Source organism: Danio rerio, chromosome 14, assembly GCF_049306965.1.
Source record: "Danio rerio strain Tuebingen ecotype United States chromosome 14, GRCz12tu, whole genome shotgun sequence".
NCBI classification, from domain to species: Eukaryota; Metazoa; Chordata; class Actinopteri; order Cypriniformes; family Danionidae; genus Danio; species Danio rerio.
In genome coordinates, this window is record NC_133189.1 from 49,196,576 (window position 1) to 49,219,202 (window position 22,627).

At 39.9% G+C, this 22,627-nt stretch overlaps 1 protein-coding gene and 1 long non-coding RNA gene across 8 annotated transcripts in view; one reads left to right on the plus strand and one right to left on the minus strand.

Moving 5' to 3' along the window:
* Positions 1 to 4,111, plus strand: part of si:ch211-170a17.1 — an 829,907-nt gene extending 825,796 nt beyond the window's left edge. For all 6 annotated transcript variants that reach the window (XM_073922203.1, XM_073922202.1, XM_073922204.1 and 3 more), the window contains one exon: positions 1,214 to 4,111. In XM_073922203.1, the coding sequence (XP_073778304.1) occupies positions 1,226 to 3,073 (1,848 nt within the window). In that variant the 5' untranslated portion in view covers positions 1,214 to 1,225 and the 3' untranslated portion in view covers positions 3,074 to 4,111. The remainder of the gene's footprint in view (positions 1 to 1,213) is intronic.
* LOC141377592 (uncharacterized) lies at positions 3,796 to 22,077 on the minus strand. 2 transcript variants are annotated; one of them, XR_012389969.1, is made up of 4 exons: positions 21,746 to 22,077; positions 12,801 to 12,925; positions 9,063 to 9,246; positions 3,796 to 5,964 (listed from the first exon to the last, which is right to left on the minus strand). It is a non-coding gene; the product is annotated as an uncharacterized lncRNA (long non-coding RNA). The 2 variants fall into 2 exon arrangements; XR_012389970.1 differs by lacking the exon at positions 12,801 to 12,925 and having other exon boundaries at positions 21,746 to 22,069.
* Positions 22,078 to 22,627: the final 550 nt, after the last annotated feature.

The window sequence follows — 22,627 nt, forward strand, 5'->3', positions numbered from 1 at the left end:
ACACACACACGCACGCACGCACGCACGCACGCACGCACGCACGCACACACACACACACACACACACACACACACACACACACACACACACACACACACACACACACCACAGATGACATCTGTTATGCTAATGTACAAAATAAACCTGATTTAACTTCCACAAACTGGGATTGAAGCGTCTTCTTTTATAATTGTTCTCACACGTGGCTGTGCTGATGAAGTAAAGCTGAAGTAAAACGCTGTAATTAATTACACACATACTCTGTTTTAAAACACTTTAAACATGTGAAACTTACTCTTAATCACATTTGATGATGATTGCTGATCCTAGCGAACAGAACAGAGCTTTTATTCCCGGTTGCTTTGCGTATGTCTGTCTGGTCTTGTTGACATATACACACGACTACCGGAACATGTTAATGCGCGCAGCTGTCAATCAATTCGGTGGGCGGGGGTATCGCACACCTACGTAATGGTACGATCGATTTGAAAACAGCTCCAATTGGCCGACCCTTTTTTTTGCAGTTCAATTGAAAAATAAGGACTGGGTGTGTTCATATCACCCCAGTATGACGGTCTATACACTATACCAACACACAGATCTGTCCAAACAGCTTGAAAAGTAGATTTTTTACCATAGGTGCCCTTTAAGTTAACTTATTTCTGTAATATTTGTTCCATAAGTAATGTTTTGTGGATGATTACAATTAAATTAGCATTTGATGAATATGTGTTTATCAATTGCTTGGAACAGCAGTTTTAAGTAATACAGTTTTTGAGAAAACAGGTTAAGTTGGAATAAGCCTCTTTAGTAAACCACAAAACAACAGAAATATAATGGTGAGAATGTATGAATCTTCAACAGTACTGAACCGACTGAGAAAGAAAAACAGCAGGACACCCATAGGGCTGTGAATTCATGTGCAAACAATAAAGAATCAATCCATGCACATACAAACCCACAAGCAAGAACTGAGGCGATGTTCATTTGTATGTGCACCAATCTTCAGCTCCTTCTTTATGTGCAGTACAAACAAATTCATATCAAGTCCATTCAGTGGCCTCTCCTGCTGTTCTAGACGACCCTTTGTTTTACATTTAAAGATACCAACTACTAATGGTGAATCTTTCATTGATAATGTAACCTGATGAGATGTGTTAAATCAAGATGTCTCTGTTCATATTCTAACCTTTGGTCTTTCTGTTTCTTTCAGAGCCATGACAGTATGGTGGACTGTTTGAGTCGAGTCATGCTGCACACAGCCGTGTCTTGCTGGCAGCCTTTGCTGGGGCTGGCCCTGGTGGCCGTGTTCGTGGGCTCCACCCTGGCCTGCCCCTCCCGCTGCGAGTGCTCCGCCCAGAGCCGATCTGTCATCTGCCACCGCAAGCGCTACACCGCCATTCCCGATGGAGTCCCACTCGAGACGAGGATCCTTGATCTCAGCAAGAATCGCATTCAGGCTGTCAACCCTGATGACTTTGCTGCCTATCCACACATAGAAGAACTGGACCTGAGTGGAAACATTATTGCCTATGTTGAGCCTGGAGCCTTCAACTCGCTCTACAGCCTCCACTCGTTGAGCTTAAAGAGCAACCGCATCAAGCTCCTCTCTCTAGGCGTCTTCACCGGCCTCTCCAATCTAACAAACCTGGATATCAGCGACAATAAGGTTGTCATTCTGGTGGACTATATGTTCCAGGACCTGCGCAACCTCAGGTCATTGGATGTTGGAGACAACGAGCTGGTTTACATCTCCCATCGGGCTTTCAGTGGACTGTTGTCTCTGGAGAGCCTGACACTGGAGCGCTGTAACTTAACGGTGGTGCCCACAGATGCCCTGTCCCACCTGCACAACCTGGTGAGCCTGCATATGCGCTACCTCACTATCAGCACTCTCCACCCCTACTCCTTCAAAAAGCTATTCCACCTCCGTCACCTAGAGATCGACAACTGGCCATCTCTAGATGTGTTCCCCGCCAATTCTCTGCATGGCCTCAATCTCACCACGCTTTCTGTCACCAACACCAACTTGTCCACTTTCCCCTATCAGGCTCTCCACCACCTGCCTTACCTCACGCACCTTAACCTCTCCTACAGTCGCATCCGAACAGTGGAAGGTGGCCTGCTTCAGAACCTGGTGCGACTGCGTGAATTGAGGTTAGCTGGATCTCATCTGGTGTCCATCGAACCCTACGCTTTCCAGGGCATCCGCTGGCTCCGCTTGCTAAACATCTCCCACAACCGCCTTGACACCCTGGAGAAGGGGGCATTTCATGCTCCGGAGGCACTACAGGTGCTGTTGATCAACAACAACCCTCTGGTGTGTGACTGTCGACTCATGTGGTTGCTCCAGAGGCACCATTCCATCTCCTTTGGTGACACCCAGCCTGAGTGCAGCAGTCCGGAGGGCAGCCAAAGACGGCAATCCAAGGAGTTCAAAGAAGCTCTTCTGTCCAACTATGTGACCTGCACCAAGCCCAAGATCCGTCGAAATCGGACTCAGTCTGTGTCTGTGGAGGAGGGACAGTCTGCCCATTTGAACTGCACTGCGGAGGGAACCCCACGGCCCACTATTTCTTGGGTCTCCCCACGTAAGGTACAGCTGAACAACAGGAACCACGGCAGAGTGATGGTCCACAACAACGGCTCATTGGATATTAAGGCGGTGGAAGTTCAGGATGGCGGTGTGTATGTATGCACGGCCTCCAACAGTGCAGGTAATGACACACTTATGGTATCACTGTCAGTGAAAAGTCTGGGCTCGCTGTATGCCAACAGGACCCAGCATTACACGGATACAAGCAATGCCACTGCCAACGGCACCAACCTCCCTAATGTGACCTTTGGCCTGGATCTAAAGACTATCTTAGTTTCTACAGCCATGGGCTGTTTTACATTCCTAGGAGTGGTTCTTTTCTGCTTCCTGCTCCTGTTTGTGTGGAGTCGAGGAAAAGGCAAACATAAAAACAACATTGATATTGAGTATGTGCCACGCTCCAAGTCCAATGGGACCTCTGGTGAGGAGGTGGACCAGGGTGCTGGGCCACGGCGCTTTAACATGAAAATGATTTAAGACATTTAAAGGAATACCAGAGGGAATTTACAATGATCTTTGTTTAACAATTTGTACCTGGAAACAGAACTCAATGCCAGGAAAGTCCACAGTCCCTAAGATTCAATCCAGGTTTTGGTTCAGTTTGACTTCACTGGATACACAAAGGGAATAATATGTGTCAATAATGAACCATTTTCGAATTTATATGAAACCCTCTCGGAAGGAGGGGATGTTCACCAACACTCCAACACAAATTGTGTACAGAACCGATTTGTAAAATTCAAGTATTACTCTCTTATTTGCCGAGGCTCGCACATGCTTTCTCACTGCGACCAACAGATGATCGGGAATCTGTTCTCTCCCTCATTATCCTGCATATATGTACGTAATGCTCAGTTATGTATGTGTATGTTAACATGTATAAACACTTTCTTTTGTTGCATTGTTCACGAAATGCAATGAACGCCAAAATTTACATTTCCCATGTTTCGAAGGAGATACCGTACGACCAAGCCATCGTCTCACTACTCAAACTGTTTGAGAACGGAGGACAAAGGGCTTAAGCAGGTGTGAAATGTTACTCCGAGGAACACGTGTGTGCGCCGTTTGTCTACCCCGATTTATTCTCCTGATCTGAAGAATATTATATTTGTTTATTATCTGGGATGAAAAAAAAAGAGAGATTATTTATTAACAAAGGCCTTTGCGTTCAAACTCAATAATACAATGTGAAGATTTTCGAATGGTTTAAAATTCATTTTATTTTAACTATGATTTTAATCCAAGTGTACGCATAAATTAACACAGGCCATGTTTCGGTTGTGCACTTGTCCATTTCTGTGACTCTAACCCCTTATCTGGTACAAGATACAAAATGTCTCCATTTCCATCCAAGCTACCATTATGTTTTTTCATCATTACTTTTATTTCCTTCTCTAGTAAGAAATTCTGACTTTGTTGTGGTAGTTTCTCATTTTGTTGTTGAATCATTTAGATTGTAAACAGTTCAAAGTAAAAGAAAAAATACATGTATGTGAAATAAAGAATATTGATTTGTATTCTGATGTTGTATGTAGACTCACCTGCATATATACGGTAAAGTGGATGTTATCACACGCTGCTAAATACATAGTCTCTGTGGATGTGGTACATTTCATACACTTTAAAAGACAATTTAATTACATACAATTGAACTGTTTCGCAATTAACTCTGGTATCTTCAGTCTGGGGTTGATCTAAAGAAAACGAACACATAAAATGTATATGAAGAGAACAAGAGGAGACCCAATGCTGTTGAACTGATACTTTGCATGTATTATCTCCACAGCAGGAAGCACGTGTTATCTGGAGAGAAATCTCTAGAAAAGCTGTTAACCCTGTGACATCAGGGAAATGAGTAGGCAAGATGCATCCATCATGCCACATCCATCCTACATCCATCATGCCGATGAACAATGTGGGGAGAAACAAGCTAGGCATGAAAATCACAGTGTGCGATAATGCTAATTATACAAATTGACAAGGGAGAGATGTTTTTATTGCTTCCTAATTGGTAGTTAGAACTTCTTGTCCTCTTTTCCTCTATCCTTGTCTTTCTCTAAAGAAAGTCAGAACGCAAACATATGAAGTTAGCGGAGCAAGTTGAAGTCAAGTTCATAAGGCTGTGCACTTAGCATGAAGCCACCCGTCAAAGCAGATTTCCCACCGCTGCCAAGGGAGGCCTAATTTGAGACCCTAGTCTGTTTTGTAACTGTATTGATTTCCCCATAGACACTGAGGGGTTACTGGCCAACATTAGGAATATTCTAATTTCTCTAATCTCAGTCAAGCCCAAAGGACCATATGCAAAAACTGTTTCACTGGCCCTTTGGTCTTCGTTATTGTGGTCCCTGCAGACAGAAAGAAGGACGCTCACACTATTGCCTGAGAAAAACGAGAATTAGGTTGACTACGGTTAATGGGTCACATGCTGCCTTTTTTCAACTCAAGGGGATTAGAAAACTACTCTACAAAACACCCGCACAACAGCACACACAGGCGTTTCTAAATTAATCATCGCTGGCCTAATAAGTCTTTTCTACAATGTCCTTTCTGACGTGTCTTACTCTAACTTTGAAGCTAAAGTTGATGTTGTTATATGCTCGCAAAGCAACCCTGAAAACATGTCTGTTTATTTATTTTTTTGTATTATTCCTGCTTTCTCAGTATGATTTGTTATAATAATGCCAGCATGATGATCCTCTTAATATTCTTCATGCCCAATTTTTAAAATGTCCCCTCATATTCTTTCAGCCATTTTGATTTTTTCCACCATTTTGAATTTTGATAATGCAGGCATTTTTTTAACACAGGCTCATTGGGAAAACGTACCCCTGTATATATTTCTGGAGATTGCACATTATGTAGCCAGAGCTATGTATAGGCTGCATTTTCTTCTTTAAGACAAATGGGGTAGTATGACGCTGTTGATGGCTTTTGTTTCTTTTCGTGCTACCAGCTGCCATAGCCACAGCCATATCACCCTGCAGCCCAAGACCGGCTACTCACTGAAGCTAAGCAGGGCTGAGCCTGGTCAGTACCTAGATGGAAGACCACATGGGAAAACTGGGTTACTGTTGGAAGTCGTGACCAGCAGGGGATACTCAATCTTTTGGTCTGTGTGAGTCCTAATGCCCCAGTAAAAGTGAAGGGGACACTATACTGTCAGTGAGCACCATCTTTCTGTGGGCATTAAAAATTCCATGGCACTCTATTGCTGTCTCTTTAATCCACCAGTATCTGGTATGTGGTAAGTGGACTGGCGTCATTGTCCTGTTGGATGCTGCACACTGGTGGTGGTGTGGAGAGACTCTCTGCAACTCTCTCATGGTCGCCCACTGGAGCTGTACAGGGCTGCGTCCGGTGAGTACCTGGATGGGGGAACACATGGGAAAGCTAGGTTACTGCCTAAAGTGGTGTTAGTGAGGCCAGCAGGGGGCGCCCAACCTGCGGTATATGTGGGTTCTAATGCTCCAGTATAGTGACGGGGACTCTATACTGCTCAGTGAGCACCGTCTTTCGGATGAGGCATTAAGCCGAGGTCCTGAATCTCTGTGGTCATTAAAAATCCCAGAATGTCCTTTGAAAAAGAGTAGGGATTCAACCCCGGCATCCTGGACAAATTTGCCCGCTGGCCTCTGTCCATCATGACCTCTTAACCATCCCCATGTCCTTATTGGCTTCATCACTCTGTCTCCTCTCCACAATATCAAGGTCTAGAGTTATTTTTTGGTGCACAATTAATACAACAGTCTGACGGGCAGAACCTAGGGGGCACATTGATGTCAAAAGAACATCAAAGAAACAAGTCAAAACTGCAAATCAATTAATTGTCAAAAGCCTTTCTTGATTTAAAATCGACAACAAATTTTCATCTACAATGTCCTTTTTGATTTGTCTTACTCTAAGGCTCAATTTAATGTTGCTAAATATTATGGCCTCATATCACCAAGCAAATACACTGAAAATATCAGGCCTGTTTATTTAATAAGTTTTTATCCCTGCATTCTCAGTATGTCTGATTCCTTATAATGATTCCAGCATACCGATTATCTTAAAGTCGGAATGAAATCATTTCACTCTTCTTTCAATCATCAATTTACTCTTCTTATTTTTATATGTATAGACAGTGGCGGATTTAGGCAATGGCAATATGGGTGATCGCCCAGTGCGGCATCTTTTTATTCAATTAATTCACTTTATTTAGTCCCTTTATTCATCAGAAGGTGCCACGGTGCAATGAACCGCCAAATTATCCAGCATGTGTTTTACACAGCAGATGCCCTTCCAGCTGCAACCCAGTACTGGAAAACACTTATTCACACACATACACTATGGACAAGTTAGCTTATTCAATTCATTTATAGCACATGTCTGTGTACTTGTGGGGGAAACCGGAGCACCTGGAGTAAAACCCACACCAACACGGGGAGAACATGCAAACTCCACACAGAAATGCCAACTGGCCCAGAAGGGACTCGAACTGGCAACCTTCTTGCAGTGAGGCGACAGTGCTAACCACTGAGCCACCATGTTGACTTAACATCATATTTAAATGTACTCAAAATATGTTTGCGAATTATCTTTCTACATGAGCATTTTCCTGTAGTATGTAATTGAATGTTTTTGAATTCTGAGGCGTCTTTAACATCTTACTCTAACAGAAAATTGCTTTGTATCTTCTTTTGGTTAAAAATAAAAAAAGCATATACATCAGCTTGTTCATTAGAGAGCAAATTTAATTAGAGAAACCCTGTAGGGCTGAGGGACTAAAAAAATGTCTTCCAGAAAATGAAGAGCGAGAGAAAAACAACATTTTGCATGACTGAATTTTATTTATAAATTCTTTAACTGTGTTCCAAAAGACCTCTGAGGCACCACTTTACAATCTGAATGATGATTTATGCATAATGCGTAGTCTATGTAGCAAGTAATAATAATGTGTATATTTCAGGTGAATGAAGATTTTCTGTTATTCCTGAGGTTCATCCATGCGGTACAGAATGAAGCTGCCAAAAAGCTGTGTGTTTCAGGTTTGTAGTGTACAGTTCATCTAGCAAATATTGTGGAGAAGGGCTGTGAGTCACTGTTTTGAGTGGTGAGTTTGCAAAGGTGAAAACATTTTGCATTGTTTACTGCGTGATAATCCACAGTGTGAAACATCCAAAGAACAACTCTCATAAGCAGGTTATTTTTAGAGAATAAAAGACAGTGTAAAACATGCCAAGTTCAGACTGCACAATTTTTAAAGTAGTCGCATCAATTACTATTAAATGGAAGTCTATGGGGAGAAAAGTCCAGTGTGACTGCAGCTTAATTTGGGTCGTTCATCCGGACCTGACAAGCAGCCATGTCATCAAGCTCTGAGATAAAAAAAAAAACTCTGTGATCATTAATATGCACACCTCAGGCTGTGTTTGATAAGCAACAACGTTTTCTAATGAGACAACAATTATTTTCCTTTTGTAGTTATTTTTTGGCACATAATTCACTTACTATGTATGCAAGACTTTTATTTTGAAAACGCAAGCCCCGTTTCGGTGTTTTACTGGGCAAGGACAGCACAAAACACATTCAAACTGGCCTGAGGACACATAATGCTAGATTTACAAATTATACATTTATTAATCTCCACTCTAAAGAGGCATAAGGTATGTTTAGTTACATTATTTGTTAATTTATCGTGTTTATTGATAAATTTGATGTGTGTTTCAACAAACACATGTAGACTGCTGAATAATGTCAAATCAATTAGCTCCAATATCATGTGTTCATGCAGAGGTTGATATTAATTCCTGGCTGTGTTTTCTTTGACTGTAGTTTCAAAATACAATGAGATACATCTCTATCACTCTCTTTGCCAAGTTTAATGATAATTTAGTCTTTAACCACAAAAGATCTAGTGAGCAAAACAGGTTAACATTACTCTGATTGGGTTTATATTTGTCAGTGTACAGCGTACATTATGCTCTGTGTGTGTGAGCTTTATATGGTCAATCGTGGACCTTCTAATTCTATGGGTATTTCATGGAGTGATAAAAGAGCTTATAAATCACTTTCTGGAGATTTTTTTTTAACTTACCAAAGCCATGTAGATATCAGAAAGCAATTTTACTTTATAAACCATTGCAGTATATGGCATAATTTATATTGATTTGTTAAAATAAATAGATCTAGATTATTGTTTCTTAGTCACGGATCGGACTGTAATAATGTGATTTGCTTTCTATTTATTACAAAGACATTACTGCAAGAAACTATTGGTTTTAACAAACAGAACTTAGAACCTGTAATCCAATTATTCATTTTATTATCGGCTTAGTCCCTTTATTAACCTGGGGTCACCACAGCGGAATGAACCACCAACTTATCCAGCACGTTTTTACGCAGCAGATTTCTTCCAGCTGTCACTGGGAAAACATCCATTGACATGCATTCACACACATACACTCTGAACAACTTAGCTTACCCAATTCACCTGTACCGCATGTCTTTGGACTTGTGGTGGAAACCGGAGCACCCAGAGGAAACCCACGCGAACGCTGGGAGAAAATGCAAACACCATACAGTGGCCCAGCCGAGGCTGGAACCAGTGACCTTCTTGCTGCAAGGCGATAGCACTACCTACTGTGCCACCGCATCGCCCTTAGAACCTGTAATATTATTAAAAAATAGAAGTGAAGAAATAATTAGCTGAATAAAAATGAATTGTAAAATATTTAGTGCAGTGAAAAATTCACTGTTACTACTACTTTTGCTGATAATGCTAAATATAGAAATCTAACATCTTAATTTGTACAAGCCAAATTTATTTTAGTGTCATTTTTAATAAATGATTCAGTTAAACAAGCATCAAGCTTTATACTTCATTGCTAGATGGATAACTTCTGAAGAATTATTCAGTGGCATATTTTTGATGGCTGATTCTCGCCACCTATTGGTTAAATAATGTAGTTGCTGCCTACATCTTTCAATTTTAAGCCATAAATTAAATGCATATGACCGTGACTTTAATCTTTACCATAAGCATCAATGGTTTTATGTGAATGTTATCCCAGTACTTCTGTATTATTTGACTGTTTGTAACTTCATAACTAACTCATAACACTAAAGACTGAATCCCTAAGGATTAATAAAAATATGCAAATCACTATGATTTATAATTTACGTTGTGTAGGTGTTGAGATCCCAAACTTTTAATGAGTAATTGTGCAGCTTACACTGAATGCATTAATGCAGGCTAAACAAGTAATAACCTAAGAAACCCACCACATCCCAAATAACCCACCACAACTTTTTCATTCAGTCATTCATTTTCATTTCGGCTTAGTCCCTTTATTAATCAAGGGAATGAACCGCCAACTTCTCCAGCACATGTTTTTTTACACAGAGGAAGCCCTTCCAGCTGCAACCCATCTCTGGAAAACGTCCATACACACTCATTCACACTCATACACTACGGACAATTAGGCTACCCAATTCACCTGTACTGCATGTCTTTGGACTGTGGGGGAAACCGGAGCACTCGGAGGAAACCCACACGAACATAGGGAGAACATGCAAACTCCACACAGAAACACCAATTGACCCAGCCGTGGCTCGAACCAGCGACCTTCTTGCTATGAGGCGACAGCACTACCTACTGCTTCACTGCATCGCCACTACTTCTTCTTCCATCATCATTATATTTCACAGGGAAAGCCTAAATCCTTTCATACATGTGATTTGAATGATGTGTCTCTGCGATTGTTACAAATTTAGGATTAATCTGCAAGTTAAGGTATCAATCTGCAGGTCACGTGCGTTCCGAACTGTGGATTGTGAACCGTACGAATCACGGATCAACTCTAATCCGTTACACTTTTATTGGATTGCATTTATGGTGCTCGACAAACACTTTTTGAAGAATATTTTTAATCTTTTTCTAGAAATTATCTCACTGTAAGCATTTACTCTTTGTAAGTGCCAAAAAATAATTAACGACACCATAAGGAGTCTGTTACAGACGCAACCCCCTTCCCCGAAGACCTTGCTGGATATTTATTCTATTACATATTAGAGAACACATCTGTCGCCTGTTCTCAGCCAGACTGTAAGGCATTCACCTTTGCCCGGAGAGATCAATGCTCTATATGAGAGTTTTATTAAGTCTAGTCACTCGCTCTGTAATTGGGCAGAAGTCTGTTTACCTCAGCTTCCCCATTATAGCTTTCTCAAAAATCCATTTTTTCCAAGACCTACTTAGGAGACTCCCAAAGCTGCCCGTCAGTTTTTCAACTAAACAAAACCCAGGTAAAACAGAAGTCACGCAATGTTTTTTAAAAGTTGCAGAAGTAGTTTGAACATGCTATATATTGAGAAGGAAAGTGGGACGCCGTCGCTTTGTTGAAAGAGAAGTGTCAACACTGGCTGTTATCCGCTCTTCAATCTGCTAGTTATCAACAAAAGCACAATACCCACATCAATCATACTTCTGCCAGACATTCCTCCGCAATTACTTTCTCTTCAAGGGCATTGTCTTTTTTCCGAGCCCGATTCTGAGAGATCTGATTACATTCTTATCAGATGATCCGACAATTGATTTAGATGCTCAGATATTGCGAGCGCGGGGTTAAAAGGGAATTATATTGACTGAGGAGATTCTCGGCTGTGGATGGGAAAACAACAAAACGCGAGGTGTCAGCGGACGTACTGAGGCATAAGAGGAAGGCCGATGCGTTTGACAAGGAATAAAAGAGGACGGTCACACATCAAACTCCACACCAATTTGGTCGGAGCCGCGGCTCTGCATTTCAATCTTTGTGAAACACTTTGGTTCAGCAGTAATATAAACGGCAATTTGCTTATTGTGCCACTCAAATGTCAGATCTGAAATGCAATTTTTCGCAGCTAAAGGGGTCGGTTTGGAAAGATGCTACTTATTGGGTTTTATTAAATTCAACACTTTCTAAAGTTCTGAACGCTTCACATTCATGGCGTCGGATTGGACGGTTGGAGTCATGTGATTCAGTTCAAGCACGTGTATTCAATCTGTCTTTATTTGGACCTGTCAGAAGGAGTAATCGCACCACTGAGAACTCAAACCAAGCAAGGCAAATTGCTCTACAACTTGTTACACGCGTTTGCCTGTCAGCCTTCAAGGTCTCCGAAGACAATTCAATTCGGGCAGACATGCGAATTTGCTGGTATTTAAATCAAAGAGAAACTGAGAGCATGTTTTCCAAGAGCGTGTATTTCCTCACACCCAGTTCTGGGAAAAATAAATTCTCCTCACACCCCATGTGGAGAAAAGCGCTTCAGTCGCATTAGGATTCAAACAACAACCCCTTTTCCGGTTTTAAAATAAAAGCATCCCTCTCGTACACTGTCACGATGGCTAAGTGCAGATTTGAGGGTCCAGAAAGCTGACACGCATTTGTAACACCGTCTGCAACCAATAGACTCTAATCTAATTCAATGCAGAGAGGCAGGGATGAACACACAAGGTTTGCTGCTCTGATTTTCTTAGAAGTTAGACAATCAGTGCATAATTGTGTTTGGTCTCCCATAAATCCTCGTTCAAATAATGAACAGCACATGCATAACGCAATATGGTGTGTTCTATGACAGTGATGCATTGTATAGGGAAGTAGGGGATGCCTTTTTAAAGAGGACGAATAGCTGTGCTGTAATAAAGTAAGTGTGGAAGGTGATAGTTAAGGTAATTTTCTAAAGTGCAGTGCTGTTGTGCACTAAATATACTGTATATGGCAAAGACTGGAAATTAAACTGATGGGTTATGCTGAAATAAGTATGTTTTGAACTGTTTCATCTGCAAATTATTTTAGTTGAAAGTACAAATTAAAAAAAAGCAATAGAAGTAAAAACAACAAAGGTCCATTCCAGCCTGATCTCACAAGGAAACATAAGTATTTTACGTTTTGTCAGTTTAGTGGCTAATTCGTACGAATTTGTACGAGTTCAGTCGTTCGAAAATATACGATTTTAAAAAGGAGGCGTGGCACCTAACCCCAACTGTCATTGGGTGATGAGTAAATCGTACTAAATTGTACGAATTAGATTGTACGAATTCAAACGAATTAGCCTCTAAATCAAAAAGTTACAAATTGCCTTGAGATTGTGTTTACATTCTGAAAATGTAGCCCTATATACATTTCTGGAGATCGTAAATTGTGTAGCCAGAGGAATGTATGTCTGCATCACTTACCTCCGTGTGGACGGCTTTTCTGCTTTTACCAGTTTGCCCGGTGGCTCATTTCGTACGTTGGAGGATTTGAGATGCAGAGCGGAGTTGACTGTGACAAGGGGGTTCGAGTCAGAAAGCAGGTAAAACTAAAACAAAAGTCAAAAAATTAAATAAACAAGTAATTAACAAAGTGAGAATGTGGTAAAATCTGAAAATGTGATGAAAATCAGGCTGCCACGAGGGCTTTTCTCTTTCTGGATTGCTTTTCAAAACACTGTTGGTTGGATTTAGAGAAGTGGGTGGGTGCTGGTCTATAAGTGCATTTTAAAACACTATCGGTCGGGTTTAGGGAAGGGGGTGGTTGGTTGGTCGGTCAGTCAGTCAGTCAATCAATCAATCGACAGCGGCCTCTGGTGGATTTACACAAGAAGAGAAAGCGCGAATGGCACCCGCAAGAAATTTTTAAGAGTTTACACGGCAGCCTTTGGTGAATTTGTGAAAACATAAACTGCAAAAAAAAAAAAAAAAACGTACCTCCTGGGAAATATTTGGCACTCTCCAGAAATGTACATAAGGGTATGTTTTCAGAATGAGCCTGGGTTGAGTAAAAATAGATGATTCTGTATGACTGTGTATTAGTATTTCTAAATAAATTGGTTTTATCAAAAAGGTTAGAGTGAGATAATTATCATATCTGTTTTTCGATTCAGCTAATTTCAGGTAAAATATTGTGGGGTTTTTTTTTTTTCATTAATGTAGTTTAATGTAAAATGTATGGTTACACTATTTTTTCAAACACTAACTTTCATCTTACAAAACTATTCCCTCGAAGCAGTTTGGTATTTAAAAGACATCTAATTGCATAAATATTTGCTAAAACAAGGCTAAAATTGGGCTGTCAGTGAGAATCAAAAAATTCTGATTACACAGACTTTACACTTGTAGCTATTGATTTCTGTTTAATTGATAAATCTATATACGTCTACAATTCTGTGTGGAGTTTGCATGTTCTTCCTGTGTTTGCATGGGTTTCCTCCGGGTACTCCAGTTTCTCTCACAGTCCAGACATGCTCTATTGAATAAACCATGAATTGAATAAACCAAATTGGCTATGAGTGAGTGTGTGAATGGGTGTTTCCCAGTACTGTGTTGAGGCTGGAAGAGCATCCGCTGCATAAAGCATATGCAGGAATAGTTGGCGGTTCATTCTGCTGTGGCAACCCCTGAAAAATAAGGAACTAGCTAAAAAAAAAACCAAATGAATGAATATTTCCATCTATATGGTTTTCACTGAAATCCTAAAGTTAGCCTCGTTTTAGTCAAGAGGTCTATGTTTAGACCTCTATTATTGTCACTTCAGGATCAATTTAGGTCATTGATTATATAATGATAATGTAATAGGATAAAATAATATTGCAAGTATATATTTTATTATTTTATTATATTATATATTTTGAGTTAGGGTTAGGTTAGGTTTATTAAAGCAATCAAAAATGATAAAAACACTGATAAAAAGTGATTTTTTTTGTCACAATACTGAATTTGTAATGGTCAAGTATACTTTAAAATGAAGTACACTACAGAAATTAAAATAAGTAATTTGCTGCAGTAATCTAGTGCTTTCTTTTTACTTTATTAATTTGAAAACATTTTCTAATGTCTTGGGTCACATTAAGATGTCCAGTAACCAGCGTGTGCCTAAATGTCAAAAGGGCATAAAAAGCACATAAAAAACTCATCAAAATGCTGATCGATTTGATGTCAGAACCTTGATGTAGATTTGACATCCACACGCTGATGACCCTTTGGCCACCAAAATAATGACACAAAACAATCGTTTTATAAGAAATGTTTTATTCATTTGAAATCCTTAATAACAAACTTACACTGGATTTTGTGTCCCTACAATGCATGTAGACTTCCCTGATGTCAAAATGACATCAAATTGAAGTAAAAAAAAAAATCAATTACAGTCCTGATTGATGTGTTTTTTAATGCCAATATCAGATGTGAATTTGATGTAGTTTTGAAATCCAGGTAAACAGTTGACATCAAATCGATTCACATTTTATGATGTGTTTTTGATATTCTTTGACATCAAGGTGCCTGTTTATAACAGGTAATCTGTTTAAAATATTCAGCCTGATCCCACAGGGAATCGTACCTATTTTACGTTTGTCTGAATTTACAGTTGTAAATCACTTACTTAATCGGTTGACGAATTGCCATAATTCTTAAAAATTCATACAAGTTCAGTTGTAATAATAATAATAATTATATATATATATATATATATATATATATATATATATATATATATATATATATATATATATTTAATTTATATATAGAGACTTTCCAGAGCTCAAGGACACTTTACAATGAGTGTAACAAAAAGAGATAGTATGAACAGGCATTAAAGAAACAATAATCAAGTAGACACAACATTAGGTTCACAAACATGCAAGAAGTCAAATACAACAAACTGGAAAAACAAAACAAGACCTAAGAGACAAATATGCAGAGTACAGGTTGATCAAACAAAGCGGTCAGATTATCAAATTAGAAGTGTAACATTCAGAAAACAAGTGAGTTTTAAGTAAAGATGTAAGATGTAGGAAAATGTAAGATTTTTTAAAGCATTCATAGCACCAAACTCCACCCCTAAACCAAACCCAGCAAGCAAACAATGTCATAAGGTGTTAATATTCGGTTAGATTTAAGTTGTGACATCAGTCGACCAAAATTCAATGTCTAACCGGTGTCTAAGAACAACCCTACTTTGAAGTCCAATAAGGATGTCAAATGATGTTAAAATTTGGTTGATTTTAGGTTGTGTTGGAAAATGACCAAAATCCAACACATATCCAACATCTTAAACCAACATCATATTGACGTCAAATGCTGACATTTATTCATCAGTTATGGCAACCAAAATCCAACATTGGATAGATGTCATACTGGTAACGTTCACACAACATCAAGCTGTAATGCTACGTTCACACCAGACACGAATGAAGCATGAAGCTGGAGTGATTTACATGTTAAGTCAATGCAAAGACGTGAAAAGACATCCTTTGGTGCAATACAAGCAAATAAGGCGAGACAAATGATGCGATCCCTGCGAAGGAAGCAGTGCGAGTTTGACGTGCTTTTCAACCGTTTCGCACAAATCGATCCACTAGTGGGCCTCTGCGATCCTGCAGGTGGGCCATGAAATTTCCTTAAATATTATATTATAATTATCAAATTAAAATTATTTTAGTAATGGCATTTCTTGTTTTTTGTGATTAAAAAGGCTACTTCAGACTCTGCAAAAACAACCTCACTGTTAACAGACATAACTGTGGCTTAAATTTCCAACCGGTGCTCATCAACTGGGACTACGCTCTCAGTTGTACTGTATAACAAAACAGTCATGCAAATGTAAAGGTAACGATGATTCAAGTTATAATAACCAGCTCGCACGTGCCTCACGTCTGCGACTTGTACTGTATCAGAGTCACACAAGTCCGTTGATTCACAAACTGTGCGTGCTCTCTTTGTGTGAACACTTTAAAATATCCTCATAGTTGTCTAAATTAACGTCTTGGAATGTTTTATAACTGACCGTACAGGGGGATCTAGCGAGACTCTGTGGTGTTTCAGTACTGAACACCTGTTCACTGTTCCAGTCAGCAAACTCCAGTAATCAGCTACAAACCACACTACCTTCAGATCGATGTGTTTCAACAGATTTAGAGGGTTTTTACTGTATTTTACACACACACACACACACACACACATGTATTCGAGATTCGAGAACCAGACAGAACTGTTGTGTGTGTGTGTGTATATATATATATATATATATATATATATATATATATATATATATATATATATATATATATATATATATGAGCAATATCACATGAGTAGCAGTGCGATATGGCTGTATATCGGCACTGGTGGGAGGCGTGCGTTGCCTTAGTGCCCCCACCAGTGCCGAAATACAGCCATATCGCACTGCTACGAGTGTGATATTGCATTTATACAACAGTTTGACGGCATAATTGTGTATATAAAAACAAAATCAAACATGGAGAGTCTCAAAAATACTTTTGTATGAGGAACTACTTTCCTTTCTTTATGATTTGAATTCTTCCGGATTCAAATCATAAGCTGACAGTTAAACAGTTGAGTGTGCATCTTTTAAACTTTAGAGCTTTAGTGTCTGCTTTTTGCTGGTTGTATGTGGGCGGAGTAATACACAAAGGGTAAAGAGGCTGTAGGAGTTCTGATATTGCAGAATATCGCACGGCTATCAGCCAATCAGATTTGAAAACCAGACAGAACTGTTGTGTGTGTATATATATATATATATATATATATATATATATATATATATATATATATATATATATATATATATATATATATATATATATATATAATATAATGTTTTGTTTTGTAAACAAATAATGCTTTAAATTTTTTTTTTTTTCTAGACAATCAGTTCAGACCTTCAAAAAAAGGTGGGCCTCGAAGTGAAAAAGGTTGAGAACACCTGATCTAGAGGACTCCTGTGAACAAATCGAGACTGTTTATCAGCCTTCATAAAACATTAGTATCAAAGCTAGTCACTGGGCAGACAGAAGCCCTGCCCATGATGCAAATTCGCATCTATTGTGAAGTGAATTTGACGCAAGAATGAAGCGAGAAATGTTCACGCCTTAATTACGTGTGAATAGTGTGGTTTAAGCGTGCCATGTCTGGTGTGAACACAGCATGACATCATTAGACGTTGATATTTGGTTTATTGTAGGTTGAACATTGGACATTGACATCAAACTGACGTTAGGTTTTGACGTCAACCCCATTTTCATTTCCAAACAAAATTTATTGTGCCCATGACTGTAGGGTACAACGTCAATCTGATGCTATGTTGACATCCTGTGCCTGCTGGCAACCTTTATTAGGAGATGAGCAAATCATACTAAAATATTAATGAAATTGTATAAATGCATACGAATTAGCCTCTAAATCAAAAATGTACAAATTGGTGCGAGATAGCGTTAAAATATTACATAATCAGCTAAAAATACTCAGTCTTGAGCATAACATGTTGTGCTTAACTGATACACTTCACTTCAGCTAAAAATGATTAAAACGACTAAATATTTACAAGCTTTAGTTCTCTCACCTGTTCCATGACCTGCAGCGAAAAAGAGTGCTTACCGCTCTTTACACAAAGAAAATCCATTTCAAAGGGAGCATCTATGACAGAAAACCTTAGATTTGAGCGTGTGGAGTAACACAGCTGAGGAGGAGGGCAAGGCCACGGAGAACACAATCCTTACAACATCAAAAAGAATTTATGAGAAACCTCAATGTCTTCATAGTCTGGGTTGGAAGGGTATGAACTAAACGTCTAATACATGATTAAAGGGAAGCTTAGACAGCTAAAAGACAAAGAATCCAGTTGCATGTTATTACTGAAATAAAATATTGGAAGATAAAAATATAACCTTTACAAATCTGCCATAAAGTTAATGTGCCAAATGTGTTTGTGGAAAGTTAACATTTCATTTGTAGTCAGTAAAACCTTTATATTTACACAGAATTTAGAAAAAGGTGCCCAGGTGTTCAGTGAGTTTTACAAACAGGAAAGAAAGCCAAGTTCATCGAGTCCGAAATGTGTGATGTGAAATCTAATGCACTTCTCAACGTGGCAGTCTAGCACATCTCCTGACTCAAACACTTAACCCTGAGCAATTTGGTATTTCAAGCCATCCAGAGCAGTTCTCTTAATGCAAAATATACCGACTAAAAGGACCACAGTCTGGGACTACATCCAGTCAAAAAAACAGGATGTGCGAAAAATCGCATCACTGTTTGTGGTGAATCAGCGGCTCTTTGTTCTCCTCTTTGTTTCTGTCTCTCACTTCTATTTCTTGTTCATTTCTGGCTATAGAGGGAAGAAGAATGCCTGCAGGGCACATATTAGTAATTCATAAACACAGGAACTAAATTTGACACTCTATACTCCAGTAAAATGAGGACAGGGGCTGCTTATGTAACTAGGTTAAATGAGACCTAGCATATAGAAGTGGTTATATATGGAGACAACTAGGCTGGATGTCTAGTTCTTGGGTTTATATATAGTGTTTTATGTAATATAATGAGGATATTCATTTTACGTAAGATCATTTACAAAATTAGCCTAACAAAAGGACAAAATTCTTGCTTAGAAACAAATCTAAACACAATGCGTCTTTTATATTTTGAAAATGTTACAGGACAAATTGAACGTGTTCAGTGTGCAATCTGCTCCAGTAATATGAAATCAAATATTTCGGTGAAGTAACTTGTAAGGACAGTCACTTGATTTGCTTTTGAATGAACCAACGTGTCACCGACTCAGTCCCAGTCATTCCCCTCGCTGGCCAGCAGAGGTCATCATCACCGGACTATTGACATTACATCATCCACTGACTGATTAGCACTCACACCTGCAGCACATTTCCCAATCACCTGGCACACGCATATAAGCAGCACACACTCCGTATCATTGTGAAGTCTTGTTCTGCCCCGGCTAACACTACTGAGCGTTTCTCTTCATTGCCTGCTTTCCCGTTGCATACCTTGCCTTGATATCGACCTTGTCCTGCCTGCCGCCTGCCCAGTGGCGTAGCGCAAAATGCAGAGGCCCCCCTGCAGGGATCGCTGACGGGGCCCCCTGATGAAGGGGGGGGGGGCATACGTCAATTTGCATATCACTGACGTCATCACGTTCTACCGTTTCTGTTTAACAGCCTAAGGTTAATAAAGGGGTATCTATAATTGCACTACACTTTATATAAGCATGTTTATTTAACTAAATGTATTGCTGTTTGAATACAGTATGTCATTATAGATATGTAGTGAATGTGCAGTAATCTCTCATATGTAATAAACTCAGACAAGTTCAGAAACTGTCACTAATATCTTTGATTATGAACAAGAAAAGAATAAACGGTCCAATTAAATTGTTAAAATAAAGTAGAAGTAGATCGGTTTGACTGTACAAGGGAAATACCTTCACACTGCCTGTGCTAAATCATTTGTCGTCGGTACGTAGAGGGGTGATCTGCTCTCGGGCTGCAGGTGGGAGAGGCTGCTGTACGAAGACTGACTGGGCTGCCTGTCAGTGCTGTGAGGCAGGGGAGGGGCCGGTGGCGTCACACGCAGTTCGTTGAGAAGAGTAGGGACGGTACAGTATGGACAAATGACAGTCTAAAAAAATCTCCAATAACACACAAAAAAGTCGCCAGATTTGTCGCTGGGGGGTCTGAAAAGTCGCTAAATCTAGTGACAAAGTCGCTAGGTTGGCAACAACCAGAATGAAGTATGAACAATCAGAATGAAGTAGTCCACCGCTTGAGAGGTGTTCAGAGAACACAAACGTGTGAACTTTGGTTCCGACCACAGTTGTTGCCAAGAGTTTATTGTAAATCGCAACGACGCGGGGCCCTGCGGCCCCGTCTGCTACGCCACTGCGCCTGCCTTGTACCTCAGCCTGAATCCCGACTCTGATCCACGTCGCCTGCCCTGAACTCTAGCTTGTATACCGACTTTGGTATTCGCCGCCTGCCTCTGACCCATGCCTGCATACTCGTCCTGTGTTTACCAGCCGCCAGCCCTTCGACCTTATACTACTGTGATTGATGCGAGTTCGCACACGCACTACATCTGTGTGCTTGTTGTTATTAAACTGTGTTTAATAAGGATACTGCAAATGGATCCCTCTGTGTTAGCCACTTCGTTACACAACGTTTTTGAATGAATCATTTTAATCAGTTTTACTGTAGACATAATTGATAGACTAGGCAATGAAAAGTCACTGGTTTGATTGTTGTTAATATGTCATTCATATATTCATTCATTCATTCATTCATTTTCTTTTCAGCCCAGTCCCTTTATTAATCAGGGGTCACCACAGCGGAAGGAAACGCCAACTTATCCAGCATATGTTTTACGAAATGGAAGCACTTACAGCTGCAACCCATCCCTGGGAAACACCCATAAACTTTCATACGCTACGGACAATTTAGCTTATCCAATTCACCTATAGCATGTCTTTGGACTTGTGGGGGAAGCCCACGTGAACACAAGGAGAACATGCAAACTCCACACAGAAGCGCCAACTGACCCAGCCGAGGCTTTCTTGCTGTCTGCCGATCGTGCTACCCATTGCGCCACCGTGCTGCCCCAATCAATATTTATAATAAACATATTTATTAGTATGCATCAGAAGTATGTTTAAAATACATTGACATGTTTAAAATGTTCTATTAGAAACCGGTAGAAATGTTGAATGAATCGCGATACATTTTTTGAACAGAGGCGGCGCTGTGTTTACTTACTTTACCTGCACATTAGCAGCGAGCAAAAAGTGGGGCGTCAAACTAAAATGACATTTAGGTAAACATTGAAAGGGCTCTTCACCTTAAATTTGTTTTAAATAATTTTGTTTAAAATTGTGATTAAATTGTACCAAGAGATTAGTATCGTGAATTGCTACATCCCTATGTTCTAATATAACCTACTTATGGGAGCCAGATAAAAATGATCATTTTATCAGTGGCGTAGCGCAAAAAGCAGAGGCCCCCCTGCAGGGATCCCTGATGAAGGGGGGGGGGGGGGGGGGGGGGATACGTCATACGTCAATGACAATAACAGCCTATGGTTAATAAAGGGGCATTTATAATTGCACTACACTTTATATAAGCATGTTTATTTAACTAAATTTATTGCTGTTTGAATACAGTATGTCATTATAGATGTGTAGTGAATGTGCAGTAATCTCTCATATGTAATAAACTCAGACAAGTTCAGAAACTGTCACTAATATCTGTGATTGTGAACAAGAAAAGAATAAACGGTCCAATTAAATTGTTAAAATAAAGTAGAAGTACATCGGTTTGACTGTACAAGGGAAATACCTTCACACTGCCTGTGCTAAATCATTTGTCATCGGTACGCAGAGGGGTGATCTGCTCTCGGGCTGCAGGTGGGAGAGGCTGCTGTACGAGGACTGACTGGGCCGCCTGTCAGTGCTGTGAGGCGGGGGAGGAGCTGGCGGCATCACACGCAGCTCGTTGAGAAGAGTAGGGACGGTACAGTATGGACAAATGACAGTCTAAAAAAAATCTCCAATAACACAAAAAAGTCGCTAGATTTGTCGCTAGGGGGGTCTTAAAAGTCGCTAAATCTAGTGACAAAGTCGCTAAGTTGGCAACATTGGCGGCAAGCAATCAGAATGAAGTAGTCCACCGCTTGAGAGGTGTTCAGAGAACACAGACGTGTGAACTTTGGTTCCGACCACAGTTGTTCCCAAGAGTTTGATTATTGCGTTCGCCGGTGGATTTTTAATTATTGAAAATCACGACGACGCGGGGCCCCCTAATCACGCGGGCCCCCCCCCCCCCCCCCCCCCCCGGGGTGCGTGCCCTGCGGGCCCGTCCGCTACGCCACTGCATTTTATGCTCATCTAAAAAGATGGCATTGGAGCAGGGGCTCTCAAACATTTTTTTTATAAAGGGCCAAAATCCAAACTTGATTGAAGGTGTTGGGACAAAGGTAAAAGTACCAAACTGTATTACATTAAAGTTGCCATGATAAACTCCAATTTTTTTAATAATTAAAAAAAATTGTATTATCATAATTTTTTTCATTTTCTTTTCGGCTTAGTGCCTTTTTTAATCTGGGGTCGCCACAGCGGAATGAACCCCCAACTTATCCAGCATATGTTTATATGTAGCGGATGCCCTTCCAGCTGCAACCCATATCTGGGAAACATCCATACACACAAATGCTGCGTAAAA